Source organism: Etheostoma cragini, chromosome 1, assembly GCF_013103735.1.
Source record: "Etheostoma cragini isolate CJK2018 chromosome 1, CSU_Ecrag_1.0, whole genome shotgun sequence".
Classification (NCBI taxonomy): domain Eukaryota; kingdom Metazoa; phylum Chordata; class Actinopteri; order Perciformes; family Percidae; genus Etheostoma; species Etheostoma cragini.
The window spans coordinates 26544733-26559570 of record NC_048407.1 but is presented as its reverse complement, the minus strand read 5'-3'; the positions used below and the strand labels follow the sequence as shown (position 1 = coordinate 26559570).

General features: G+C 40.4%; 1 protein-coding gene across 2 annotated transcripts in view; it reads right to left on the bottom strand.

Annotated features, from left to right (window-relative positions):
- Nucleotides 1-1981: 1981 nt before the first annotated feature.
- Nucleotides 1982-14838, bottom strand: part of insyn1 (inhibitory synaptic factor 1) — a 50743-nt gene continuing 37886 nt past the window's right edge. For both annotated transcript variants that reach the window (XM_034872996.1, XM_034873005.1), the window contains exon 3: nucleotides 1982-4070. In XM_034872996.1, coding sequence (XP_034728887.1) covers nucleotides 3249-4070 — 822 coding nt within the window. In that variant the 3' untranslated portion in view covers nucleotides 1982-3248. The remainder of the gene's footprint in view (nucleotides 4071-14838) is intronic.

Here is a 14838-nt window from a genome sequence, read left to right as displayed (position 1 = left end):
TCACTTTGCAGCCTTCTAAAATAGATTTTGTCTTTTGGACAAGTCAGGCCAAATGACATCCAGGGGGATGTGCTGCGTCTTTTTGAATTGATCTCCATTAATTACTGTGACAGTGAAATAAATAATAAAATAAACATAAGGCGATGTGTATTTCAAAAACCTCACTTATCTCCTCACACAATGTGCAGGCACAAAGGCAGTGAACGTACAGACAATAGAGACGCACATATGCAGTCATACACAAACACACATTTGTTTTGTCTGCAGTGGCATCATAAAATATTCTTCATGTTGGGCAGATGACTTGGCATCAGTGTGCTCAGGTTTCCATAACCTTTGGATGCCTCCCATCCTTGTCCGAGGACAAAGCTCTGCCCTATAAGAGATGAATAATGAGCTTGTTGGCAAAAGAGACGTTGCTAATGTTTTGTTTAAATATCTCAAATCTCTCCCAATGATAATGTATTCTGTGGCAGTGCCAAACAGCTCTATATTTGAAGAGGTGATTTCATTGCAAATATTACTTATACAATCTTCAGATTGGAAAAGGAAACTCGCTCTCACTTTTTAATGTCTGGTGGATGTATAGGCATCATAATAAGGGCTTAGTTTGTTTTCCTGTAATTGATGCTTTGCCTGTGTAACTGCATAGCTTTGTTTTTTTATGCTAATGGCTGTGATGACCTGTTGGTCCCCAATCTAGCAGGGAAATGGCAGCCAATGCTTTGGGGAGTGAGCCATTGGGCTCTCTTCAGTGCTGCTTTCTTCACAGGTACCTGGGATTAACTGAGCTAGAGCACGACAAAAGGAAAGCATTACAAAAGCAGGGGAAAAAAATCACCAAATTACTTCTGGTATATGCACGTATAGCACATCAGCTTCAGGCCAATTGATACTTGTGTCCTTCTACCAAGCTACCTGGTGTAAAAGTGCTCACTCTGCTTCCCTTATATCGGGCTCTTGAGGCTTGATGCTGCCTAAACAGCACAGCTGTAATTCCCTTAAGCAGTGCACTATACAAAAACTGTAATAAAAAACACACAAACAAAACAAAGAGGTGGGCTGTTATGGATGTGCCTCTCCAGAGTACCTAATAATCTACAGTTTTGCAGTGGCCAGTTGTTGAGGACTTGATACAATCCAAGTCATGATGGAAGCAGAGAATCACTGAAATACCAGCGCTGGTACCCAGCGTGCCATCCAAATATTTTTTTCTTGCAATTTGTTCAATTGTAACTAAACTTATTTTAAAGTTGGGCGTCCACATGATACAAGCCTCCTATGACACAACCCCCCCCCCCCCCCCCCCCCCCCCCCCCCCCCCCCCCCCCCCCCCCCCCCCCCCCCCCCCCCCCCCCCCACCCGGACACAACACAGTTGCTAGTAGCCAAGGAAGACATGGAGGGTTAAAAAACATAGACTCTTCAGAAGAGGTAATTAACATCACTCTGCGTGGGAAAGTCACCAGACGCCATAGTTCAAGCAATGGCTTGAATGTAACGGACGTTAATTAATATCATAGGTTACGCATTAAAACTTGAAGCCTCATTTTCAACAGTTTTTGCCATTACAGCAATTTGCATAACACTTTGAGTTATGGTTGTTATTTCCAAAATATTGATTTGACCAGTTGTAGATATTTTGAGGATATTTATGCAGACTAAAACTGTCTTTTTTTACTTCGGGGAACAAAGAGTTATTGTGGAACCAACAAAGGAAAGACAATCACCTAAGAAGTAGTCTAAACAACAAAACGCCTGTAATTCTGAGGTCAAAAAGTACATTTCACAGTGTGTTCCAACTACTAGCATCACTGTGAAAACTAGTTCACAAAACTCCCTTACAATACATGGAAGCATTAAATAAACTAGTTGAATATGTGAAAGAAAATATAAGCCTCACTGCCTACTGTGGAAGCTTGTGTCCACATTAGGTGATCAGAGGCACAAAGTTCAGCTTCATAGGAGTCAGCAAGTACCTCTTTAAGACTATGACATTTTACTTTTTCTTTTCAAACTTGAAAACACAACAGTAGGAAAGTAAGAATGAGGGGACCCGGAGAGCAGTCTCACAAAGCCTTTCCCCAGGGTAGATTATTGCTCGGTAAAACAAAAAATATAGAACAGGAACACTCTGTCTTTCCACCATTATGCTCTTATTCCTGGACACATTTTTTGAAATGTCAGTTCTTTACGACCGCGGTTCTAATTTTTGTTCCACTCAGTGTGAGTAAATAGATCTGACTGTGAGTTTTTGTTCACAGATCCCAGGAGAGTGGCATGCACGCTCAGCAGAGAGACCTCTCACTGCAACCTCCCTCTAACATATTGATCAGGAATTGCTATTGGCGTTAGCCCTGTGAATAGAATGCTGCTCAATTCCCCACTGGGCAACTGAATGGAGAGACAAAACCTTAAGCACTTTTTTGTGGACTGCTATTTCAGCCGAATCCAAAGCCTAATGGCGTTACCGTCTGGCGCAGACGAAGATAAACAATTGGAAGTGTCACTTTTGTGTGGCTCACATTCTCAAATTACTTTATATATCTGTTTTTCTGACTGCCACTCTTATGTTTCTGCAGCAGACCAAGAAAATATCACATTGAGACGATTTCTAAAATGAAGGGCAGGTAAATAGCGTTGTTTTCTGACTCTTCGCTTAAACTTCTTTGTTGACATCAAAGAGAGTAAGAGGCTTGACATGTGCATCTAGATACATTATCCCGCCGAAAGCAACAATCCCTCTGACATTTGAAATAACTGGAACATGAAAAAAGACAATGTTTATACAGATTACAGAGTACAGAATGTGCAGCGTTTTGTATCCACATAATAGGAACAGGCATTTTCTTTTCTTTTTTTGTGACTTCAACTATAGTATGAGGAGGGGAAAGGACCTCTTCATACTTCCCTTTCAATTTTGAACACTTAACATTTTCTTGTAAAAATGATTGCTTTTATATCCTCTGTCATTGTTTCAAATTATTACACGTAGGGAATCCGTTTCAACATCAGAACAGGCACTAACCTTTTGGTCCACCAGTACCTTTCATCATAATGATCTGCTTTGCTTCATTTCATCGTGTTTTCCCTGAGCCTCAGAATAACTTTAGGTAGTCGAGTGATTTCCCATATATCATTTATTTATTTAGTAATTAATTAATTTGTGTATTAATCTATGAGCTATGTATTTAATATTAAATAATGCACAGTCCTCTTCATGAGATTTATGATAAACTTAGGGCTTTCTCAGTGGTCCTTTGTTTTCTGTTTGGTTGGAATATAGGGCAGTACAGTTTGGGTGCTCTTGTCAGAGACAGTTTGTGTGCTGCTGTTTCTTAACAGTTTTTTGCGGCAGCCGGGATTCAAGAGACCTTTCCTGGGTAGTTTGTGAGCTCCCGTCGTCCCCTTCATTGGCGAGGAGACATAAGAAGGGTCCAGAAAGTTATGGAGAAGTGAGTGCTCAGAGGAAGAACGTTTGGGGATGACTGAACTCGACAGGAGACTGGGTTCACTATCGCTATCTGGTGTAGCACAGCCACTCTTGTCCTCCTGTAATTCCTCTTGCTCTTCATCCTCCTCGTCGTCATCACAGCACAATGCGTGGTACAGAATTTTGTCACTGAAGCGGACTCTTTCTCTTGTGCCGGAGGTACGAGAAGTCTTGTGGCTGTGCGTGGAGCTGCTGGCCTCCTCGCTGGATGAATCTGGAGTAATAATGCGAGGCCCATTGGGGATGGGTAGCCCGCCATTCATCTGGGAGTAGACTGAGGCAGTGGAGGGGGGCGGGGTGGGGGTCTGCGTCTGGGTGGGGATGGTCCCGCAGCCCAGCTCTGGTCGCAGATCTCCTGGTTGCTCACCAGGTATGCGGGCGGCGGCGCCAGCAGCCTCCAGGTAGCTGCAGAACTCCCAGCTATCAGAAAGCACATCTGCATTGAGGAAGTCTAGCCTGAAGGCCTCTCCCAAACCTCGCTCACTGCTGGACGTGCTGCTGGCTGTGGCCACCGTCCAGTCATCTGGCTCCAGGTCAAAGTCAAAGTCGGACGTTAGTTTATCAATCTGACCCACCACCTGCAACAGAAAAGGGAGAGCACGAGAGAGAAGTGATGAGATATTGTAGAGAAACAAGTGTTTAGGCCCAAAAGAAGTTTCATTTAGATTGAGATATTCATCTATATATAATTTTCTAAATATGGCTGATCAACATGTGGCGCCTACACTACAAGAGATGCAGCTATGCTTCTGCCAACGCAGGAAAGAAGAAGAATGCAAGATGGTAAACATGCATGATTTAAATCTCTAAAAAATGGCTTTGCAGATGTTTTATGAGGGAGGAAATGCACTCGACAAGTTTGTTAGACCTCAAGGATATAGACAATGTATTTTGGTGAGTAACACTGAATGTAAGCATAACTCCACAGGGCCCCTTTAATGTTCACAGGGGCTTCATTATTACTCATATTTTGGTATTTCCAGAAGCATTACAAATGCAAAATGCAAGAAACTGAACTAAAAGGGCTCACTGTGAATCTCACTTTAATATAAATTTCTGTGACAGCATACCAAATACATTACAGGAAATGTCCAGATGATTTACATCCCACTGATTTACTCCCCACAGGCAGGTTTAACAAAAGCTAAGATTTATTCCCAGCTGCTAATAAATCTGTGTTTACCTTTAGAGCTTGCTATTACATTTCTTTTCATCCATAAATCCTTAATTATTTGTTCATGGTTTTAAAACCTTTTTTTTATTTCTGCCGGGACCTCCTGTGGACAGGTTTTGTAAATTAGTTGTATGCTACATCAAGACAGAATTAAATCTCCTCTGGAATGAGGTTGTAGCACTGAAGGTGTGTCGCGATTCATCAGAGAGGAGTTCTTCAGCCCTGAGAGAGAGAAGAGGTAAAGAAGCATTCCTAGATGAGTGGTGAAAGCTCAGTCCAGTGGTTGTTTTTTTGCCTTGATGACGCACTGCAGCCACCCAACATATAGCTTTATGGCACAAACACTTAACCTAGTGCTGTTGATGCTTCGACATATTTTAATTCCTGTAATGTCAATGTCAAACAATATAAACTACTCAAGTTTTCACCTGCATAGAACTGTGTTTTGTTAACGCATTTAATTTAATGTTAACTCAAAATGAACCTCACTGCTTCTGTCATCAGCAGGGACAGCGGTGAGTGTTTGATGAATAGAAAGCACTTCAGCTGAAATCACACTGGTTTGCTGACAACACCTAAAATCCAAGCCCTCTACACTTGACATTTTGCACCTTCATTCAGAATGTTCTGCTCTCAACAACGACCTATTGTGAAATTAAAACACTCAGTGTTCATGTAGCTTGTAAATGATACATTTACTCAAACCATTAACCAATTAAGCCAAAAATAAAAGTTCTTTTAGAAACGTGCACATATGAGTTTGCAACATAATTGCAGCTGAATAGCAGTGTGTTGCTCCGTTCTGGCTCTGATGACTACAAATGAGTCCTAATTCATTCTCTGTCCTAGTCTGGCTATCACCAAGCTCAACAGATTTGAGTTTGAGCGTTGGTCTGGGGAATCTGCTTTATATTTTCTCAACAGAAGAGGCGTGACCAACCGGCACAGTTCAAATGACTGTACACAATTAGATAGTTCTTCAGCCAATAAGACCAACGATCCAGGTGATGTAGAAGCGACTGCAGCATAAACGGGTTGCTGCGCTTTTATGGCCACTATGTTAAATGTAAACAAGAAGCTGCTTGGTCGCTTCTCTATCTTTGTTGTTTTAAACCTGCCAATAGCTTGCAAGGTAGACAGGGTGTGATTGGTTCCCGCAAAATTGTGAACTGAAGCAGTAGAATTAAACGTGCAGTTTTCCAGACCAAGCTGCAGGGTAAAATCCAATCGCAGGCAGAGTGGGCGGGATTTACCCAGTCTATCTCTGTCCATCTTCCCATGACATGGTGCACTTTGGATGCTTTTATATAGGCCTTAGTGGTCCTCTAATAACATATCTGAAGTCTCTCCCAAAATTCAGCCTTGGTGCAAAACTACAGCCACTAGAGCCAGTCCCACAATAAGCTTTTCTTAGTATGTGCAATTTCTGAGTCTGTAGCTTTTTTTGGGGGGGGTGTAGCTTTGACAATCTGCCACTTTGCTCGTTTGAAAGCCATGTCTCTCTCTCATGGGTGGGCCAAATTCTTTGGGCGGGAGAAGCATAGAAAGAGGAGGTAACCTTGCCCCTTATGACCTCATAGGGAGCAAGATTCCAGATTGGCCTATCTAAGCTTTCATTTTCTCAAAGGCAGAGCAGGATACCCAGGGCTTGGTTTGTACCTATCACCATTTCTACCCACTGGGGGAACATAGGCAGGCTGGGGCAACTCATATTAATGTTATAAAAACCTCAAAGTGAAATTGTCATGCCATAGGACCTAGGAAAAAAAAAAAAGGAATTGTGAGTTTCAGACTGTAAATGCAAACACACTAATGTGCTACGCAAAATCTCAGGTGATCTTCATTGCAAACATGGCAACTGACATCCATGAGCTTGATGGTCTTGTACAAAAAATATTTCAAGATGATGTTGATGATTTAAGTTCTCAAATCAAAAACAAAGATATTTTCCCACACTACCACGTTTTATATCTCTTATATATTTTCTGCTATCAAGTTGCAGCACCTGCATGCAAGGCATTGGTTCATGTGTCAATGAGCTTCTCTTCAGATTTGCCAGTTGTGGCATTGTTCACCCCCTGAGTAACTGGACCATGCTTTACTATTGGCAGACTGCCCAGAGGGAATTGGGCTGTATGAGTCCTCTAATCTTTGAATTACTCAAGGTGTTTGCTGTGTGATTTGCTGACGTTTTACTCATGGAGTTGTTAATGTAAGACGTTAATTTTCAGGCCCAAAAGAGGCTGAAAACTTGCGTGAGGGACTTATTCAGTTGAGTTAAACTATCTGCCCAATGTATTTCACAAGCTTGCTATGACACCTATACAGACTATTTTGTTGGTTCGAAGTTATTGCAATGAGCAGAAAGTTGTTACTGTGATATTCTGTGATATTTTTGAAAGAAAGCTAAAAGGAATCCTAAGAAGGAAGTGTCTTGTTGCCGGACATTAACCAAATGTGGCTCTAGTTTCCCTGCAGTGGATCATGACCCTGCTAATTTTCCATTTTAAAATGCGTTCCAGAGCCGTAACGGTAAGCTGCGGCAGCGTCCGCTGCTGGTCAGCCTGACCCCTGCCAGTGGTACGTAGACTAATTTAGCTTGATAAGTTTGCCCAGCTCGAAGGGTTCTGCAGAAACTTTCTAGGTCTTTCTAGGTCACAGTGCAGCAATGACCCTTAGTCTCTACCTTTTCTTCCACTCAGGGAAGGTGTGAGAAAGGAGCTATGGAGTAAATTGGAGGAGCAGATTTCAATAGCACAAAGGATGAGTGAACACATCAGGAACCAGTCATTAACAATGCCCACACTGTGTCCAAAATAGAAAAATGCATCACCAAAATCTGCAAGAGTCAAAAACAGAAGGCAAAAGTAATTGTAACTTTACATCTGAGACATTTTTACAGTGGAAGACCAGTATATCAAACCTGTAAAGCACTTTAGCAAAGAAGATAAAAAATGTCTTTTTTTAAATCTTTTTTTATTATCCTTTGGTAGGTCCCAAAGTGCAACTAAGAAATGACGGGCATTTAAGAGTAGAAAATTAACCAAACGTTGCAGTAGTAAACAGAATTAATCCGATGCTCATTTCCTATGCAATAACCAGCTCATGTTTACTGCACCAGCACTTAATGATCCCTGTGCAGATGAGTCTAATCAGCCAGATTAATTGAAAACACCTGTGTGGGTGGACAACACCCATCATGTGATTCTACTGACTAATATCCTCTGACTGACTGACAGGTGATATGATAGCTTCTAACAATGCCTGAAATGTACACATATTGGTTAAATACTAGTTATTCAATATAGCAGCGTTTATGTCTCCTTTGTTTCGTTTTCCTTAAAATTCTGGCTATGTAGCTTGAAGCTGTGATAAACCTTTAGAGGTGGGCTGGGTATCCCCTGTGGACTTTATTGTGTTACCACTCTACAAAGTTTATGATGCAGTGATGGCACATCCTGGTGACTGAAAAGACTCCATTTGCAACACAGTTAAGCAGTAATGTATAGTATAAGCGTGGATACAAGTGCTGGGGATTTGAGTTTATCTTTTAGTCTTTAATTTTCTCTCAATGCCTCCGCCGACAACTTAACTTACTTCCTTTACTGTAATTGGTGTCTAGTGGAAGCTACTAAAAACTATGACGATGACTATAACACTATCCATGATTCTGTGTGTGTGTGAGGGACAAGCACACAAATTATAGCAATAAACTTTTCTTTTTTTTTCTTCCTGAATATGGTCTACCCACTATGAAAGCATGGTTGCCCAGCCAACACTAAGCACAACTGATCTTTTTTATGCAGTCCATACAGAGCAATAAGTGGTAATGTTACTACTTTTTTTCTTTTTCAATCCACACTATGAGCCGGCATCCCCGAGTCAACTGTGGTCACTGCACCTGATCAACACAGCGTTCAGTCATTTCAGAGCTCTCAGAGGTGCTTAAAAAGAGAGGCTGCCTCGGCAGCATCAAGCGAGGGTTTATTACTGTACCTCAACACCTGTCTGAGATGATTGGGCCGGGTAATTGAGGGTCAGAGTAAAAGAGGGCACTTGAAGCCTTGTCTGTGACACAAAGGTACAGTGATGGAAAAGACAGCCAAGGATTATCTTACAGAGTGATGGTCAGTAATGTAAAATATCTCAGAAGAGGCTCTGCTCAGGAGGAGTAGTGATTTGGGAAATAGATTCCATACTGTCCACTATCATCACAAGAGTACTCTCTGATATTCAGCTGCAGCTGCTATCATGATTTATTTATTGTGAGTATGGTACCTGTTCCCAGCAAATATGAAAATGTGGGTGTAAAATGGCCTCTAAGGAGGGAAATTTGTACCACATGTTTTAATCACTCTGTTGCTTTTTAAGCAGATGTTTAACAGGAATTGCTTGTTTTGATGTGCATTGATGGCTTTCTGTATTAAAACAGATGGAGGTTGTTCTATACGTAAATCATCTAAACGTGCATCTTTAATGATTCTCATCATCATGTTTTCCAAGTTCATACCGCATTGAATATTCTAGTATTTATCAGCAAACAAAAACAACTCTGAAATATGGCATCTGTAGCAGTGCAGTCTGTACATATGTAAAATATATTTCAGGTGTGAGTTACCAAAATAAACGAGACATAACGCTCACTGTGTTCATTTGAAATGCACGCTGTATGAGTGAATTTTCTGTGGATCGCTTCATTACGCTGTGTTTAAGTGGCCTCTCTCCATCTGTTCCTGTGCCACCAGTTCGTCCAGGAGTCATTTTCCGAGTAGACTGACAGAAGTTTGCAGTGCTTGTTCGTCAATTATGCAGCATCCAACGTCTAGTGTGGTTGGGTTTTTCTTTTTTGCCATGGGAAAAAAATCTCAAATGTGTTCAGTGGAGCCATTCTAACACATCTAAATGTTATTTCTTTCTGAACATGTCACAATAGATTTCCATCCTGCTCCTGTGCAGCGCTGGAAGCGTTTATGCCAGTTAGAAAGTCTCAGCAATTAACAAAATAGCCTTGCTTGCTGGCTTTGGAAGTAAAACGTTCGCAAAAATTGTTTTATTGCAGTTAGCTCCTACAGTTTTGCAGTTTCTCCTTACTCCTTACCCCATGCTTACTTCCCCTCAATTTAATTCACCTCAAGACGTGAAGAGGGGACAATTCAAGGCACTCACATTGTGGTGATATGGTTTATCGTATCCCCCAGAAGCTAATTTATCATCCCAGACTTACTTGGAAAGAAAATATTTACTGGATGTGCTAGAAAAATTGTCCAGTGACTCGTAAACGTGTGCAATCTCATCCAGACATCTTATTCACCATTGGATGAAAAAGCACTTTGGGAGCATTTTGAATGTCTCTTTACGTACTTAATATTACCCAGCAATATGTATACTACATATATATATCTACACAGCGCTGTTGGCTTGGAAGCTTGCGCTACATTACTTGAAATCTCAGGGACGTTTTATGAAGCAGGAGCCGGGTTCTATGACTGGCACGCACACACCAATGTACATGCTTGCTTGTAACCTCAACACGGTCGTGTTTGTAGATCAAGACAGATACAGACATTTTAACACATTTAGTTAAAACATGTTTTAGAACATACTAGGCGCATGGATAAACCGCAGCATAATTAATTATGCCATGAGTCATTCAAGAATTTTCCATAGACATTTTGATGCTTTCTGCCGTGAAAACATCAATCCATTGTGACACCTGCAATTTTAAACTGACCTTTTAGCTTTTGTACTTTAAGACAAAGCAATCTACAAACTTTGATTTTATTCATTATACAAAATAAAGATTTTGTCTAGACTAAAACTTTAATATATCTGCACTTCAAAGGCCTATTGGTCAGTGTTTCTGAGGCAGTGTAAAAAAAGACAGATTCCTGGATGCTAATTGTATTCCTCAATTACATTTGAGTGTTGTTATGATTCTGCTGCAGTTGACTCTGCAGAGGTCCAGTGGGACTGTGGGTGGAGGACATTAGAGACAAGTCAGGGGAACCAGATTTAGGTCAGGCTATCTTGATTGGTGAGATGTGTTACGTTGTGTTGTCACAGGGATGAAGTGTCCTTTGAAGTGTTCGCTGGAAGCATTTGGTGTAATTATCCTGTCATGAGAGGGGCTATAAGCTTGAGACTTCATTAGGCATGTGCCCCCTGCTTTTTCATCTTTTCTCAAAAAACACATCTTTATGAAGGCCTTAAAGTGCTAAACAAAGCTGTGATGAGCATAGCTCCTGACAACTCACTAATCAAAAGCATCATTACAAACGTCAACGCATAATGGGCCTCATTTATCCCGTTGGGGCTTTAGAAGAGGTGTGCAGTCCTTGATTTCTGCAAAATCAACCATTTTCTTAGCCAAATTTAGTTTATTAGACTGGGCAGAGGCATCCACCTGCTGTATGGCAAATTTTGGATGGTTTATACTATTATGCTGGAGAGGTTATGGGTTGTCCAATCAGTGAGGTAGCAAGATGGGGACTCTGTCTTCCAGCAACATTGAGGCGGCAGATGTAGCATGCGTTGGTGCTGGCAGAGCACACTGATCATTTATTGAGGTTCTCCTTCATTGCTTCTATCCGTGTTGAGAGGCCTAGCGCTGGTAATGACCAGTGAAATATGGTAGTGCCACGCTGCGGGGCTCCTCAGTCTGTCTGCTTCCCTGAGATAGCACTTGGATTAGGCCGGAATACTGTCAGGTTACGCTGGTCACAAAAAAAGGTGTGCGCAGCCAGGCCAAACTGACCCATTTTAATGACTCAAGTCAAGTTTTTATGAACAACATGGTGTCTTTCCGTGGAAAGCCAGTGAAGGTCTAAAGTGATTACAGTTAGTCAGTGCTGCAAATGTGTGCGTTTATGCGTGTGTGATGGGTTAGAGGGAGTGTGGGTCAATGTAGTTGACCCATACTGGAAAAAGGGGAGAATCTCTCCAGCAGGGGAGAATACAACACTACAGGAGGAGGCTCAGCCCAATCCAGCAGTAAATCCCTCACCCTGACATCTCACACTGCCAATTTGTCTACAGGCCAAACCAGTAAGCAGATAAGTAGCAAGTCTACCCTGAGGGAGAAAAAAAAAAGATACATAGTATAGTTGCATAGCTGTCTCGTTTTTGTGCTAGTGACTAATAATACTCTGTGTTGTATGGGGAATGTATGAAGCGTTTTACTGTTGCTAAAGTTGATTTGCTACAATAATAATGCATTACATAATTCATACTATACTAATAATAAGCACTAAAAACAGCGGTAAACAATTTAGTAAATAAAAAAATATCATAGCATAATCATTTTTCTAGGCTGTCAAATTCTGTTTGCATCATATGCTGTGTGTAGCCAGGAAACAATTACAGGCTGACTGAAAATTAAATTCATGTCATTTTACAGACTTGTTATTATGGAATAATAACTTTGTGGGTTTGAGTTATTTATTGACACTAACCTATTAAGCAGCAGGGGTAGTAGTTCACAAATGTGAGAGACAAATAGAAAGAAAAAAATAAGGTGTACTTTTTTCTTTTTTTTTTGTCAAATGACTTTTACACATTTTGTTTAGAAATGGAAACATAAAGTCCAACTTTTGGGCTTCATAGAGATTTTTAAATGGTGCAAATACTGGAAAATATTGTATATCAGTTGCATTTAACTGTAGATAGGTACACACAAATATTTATCTTTGTAATGTATGTTAGCCTACTTTTATATAAAAAGGCATCCATCTGTGGTCACAACCTCTAACAGTCATACATTATTGAAAGACGGAGCATAAGAAAGATGAAGGGACAGAGGGAGAAAGCCAGGCAGCAGACGAACGACTGGCAGTAAAATAATCTTCCAAACTTATTTTAATTTATCAGCTTTTTAGGGTGTCATTGTCAGCCTTGTTTCACTTGTGCATCAATGAGGAACATATTTGTATCTTAGAAAGCCTTCAATACAAATCTTTGCAACATTGAGTTGATTTGCAACTCACATTCACTCACTCAGTCCCATTATCACTCGTCTACAGTCACACACAGCCATCAATGCCTTTATTATAAGTGAGGATGAAACTGCAAAGCCCCCATTCAGCAAAATATTCAGCAGTATCCACTCCCTTCAGACTACAAGAAGAAAAGTTCCTTAAATAGTTGTGTGAGAAAGGATCCATGGCTGCTCCATCACCTGCTCTCTTTTTGTAATTAAACATCTTTCTTTCTAAATTCCTGTTATGGCTCCTATCAATGCCTGTCTTCTCGGGCTGGGGACATATTATATTGGGTTCTATATCGCAATTCCGGGGTTGTAAATGGATTTACCGAAGATCTTGAATAAATAACCAAGATGCCAAAAAAAAAAATACTACACTGAATGCTTTTAAAATAAAATTATTTTGTACTGTTTTTCCTTCAAGATTTTGCTAGATCTTTGTTAGATCTGTCAACTCTGTTGGTAGGGGAGAGCTGTATGACAACTCTGTCAAACAGCTTAGGGTTAATTACACAGGTATCATCCGTGACTGTTTTCAGTTGTTGACATTACTGTCACTTATGTCAACAAGTCACAGTTACAGGAACACTCCCGGTTAAGGGAAGTACATGAAGGTTTTTTTTTTTTTTTATCTATGTTTAGAACATTACAGATGGTTTCTTTATTGACATCGTTTGTGTCAAGTTCAGTGCACACTAGTACTGTTTGTCTTAAGCAAGCAGCAACCAACATTGCTAGGTAGTGCAGCTGAAAGGTGTTAGCTGCTAGAAAACTGACTAGAAAGTCAAACTATAAAATCAATTTAGGTTTTCAGTAGTCATTACCACAATTGGGTGTTGTGCAAGGTCGTATATTTTTCAGTGCTTTAAAACAACCAATACGTTTTAGCAATATCACCATTGAAAAATTTCTCATTGCCTATGGTAAGGTTTGGAAAAGTTTAGCCAGCTATGAATACTTGGTTTAACACCATGGTTAAAGTTGTTGCCCTACTTAATTTGATGACCCATGGTTACCATGGTAACTGGAAGTGCGTATAAACACTACAGTAAGCTCTTCATGAATTAAAAAACAAAATTCAATTTAGAAGTAGAAACAAAAGGCCACAGATCTGATGCAGAAAAGGAGAGGAAACACCAAAGCTGAGATAAAGCTATGCTGGATTACAAACATGCACCGTTTCCTGTAAATCCCTTGGTGTGAAGGCAATTTGAACGCAGTTTGTGAAAAACCACTACATATGTACATGTAGAGGTACAGTAAACACATCTAATGGATATTGCAGAAACAAATATTACCCTAAACAGTAGTATAAATTGGTTTAAAATGACTTTCCCAAACTGTAGGAAGAAGGAGATGCAAGATGTCTAAAAGTCGAGTACTTTGTCAACTAACTTAGCCAAACTCCCTTCAAAGCATTTTTGTGGAAGTCTAACAACTTCACACAACTATCAATACAAGACAGTCGTTACTTCCATAATCTCAAAAGGACACATGTATGGAAAACATGAACAGAGGTGTTTTTTAAGCATTTGAACAAACAATGCCGTTGGTTCCCTGGTGAGGACAGTCTCCGCATAATGTAACAAAATACATGTGTACACATGTAGTGTGCAGTGAATGTGTGCATAAAATGTATTAATAATTTGGAGATGGCAGATGCCATATAACACCATGACACGTTACCCAAACTATTCAACATACAGGCACTTCTGCAGCTCTGCTCCATATGCAATAATGTATTGGGTTGTTATAAATAATAAAAGCAAACGTCAGCCATTAATCTGCTGTGCCTGGCTGCAACTTTCTCTACAACTGTACTGGTTTACTGTGTTGAGGCTGTACCTTTTCACATGCAGATCTCATATATCCTGATGAAGTAAGACATATCCATCAACAACATGCCAACAACAGAATAAATCCTGCACTAAAGTCTAAATTGGCCATTGCAGCCTATACTAGGCAGGAAAGCTCACGTGCTATGGGCTCAGTAGCTTGTTTTGTCATTGCTCTTTGTATGAGCATTCTTAAAGTTGATATGAATTAGCTGGCTAGGAATATACAGCATACAGTGGGTACGGAAAGTATTCAGACCCCTTTAAATTTTTCACTCTTCGTTTCATTGCAGCCTTTTTCCAAAAATCAAAAAAGTTCATTTTATTTCTCAGTAATGTACACTCAGCAACCCATCTTG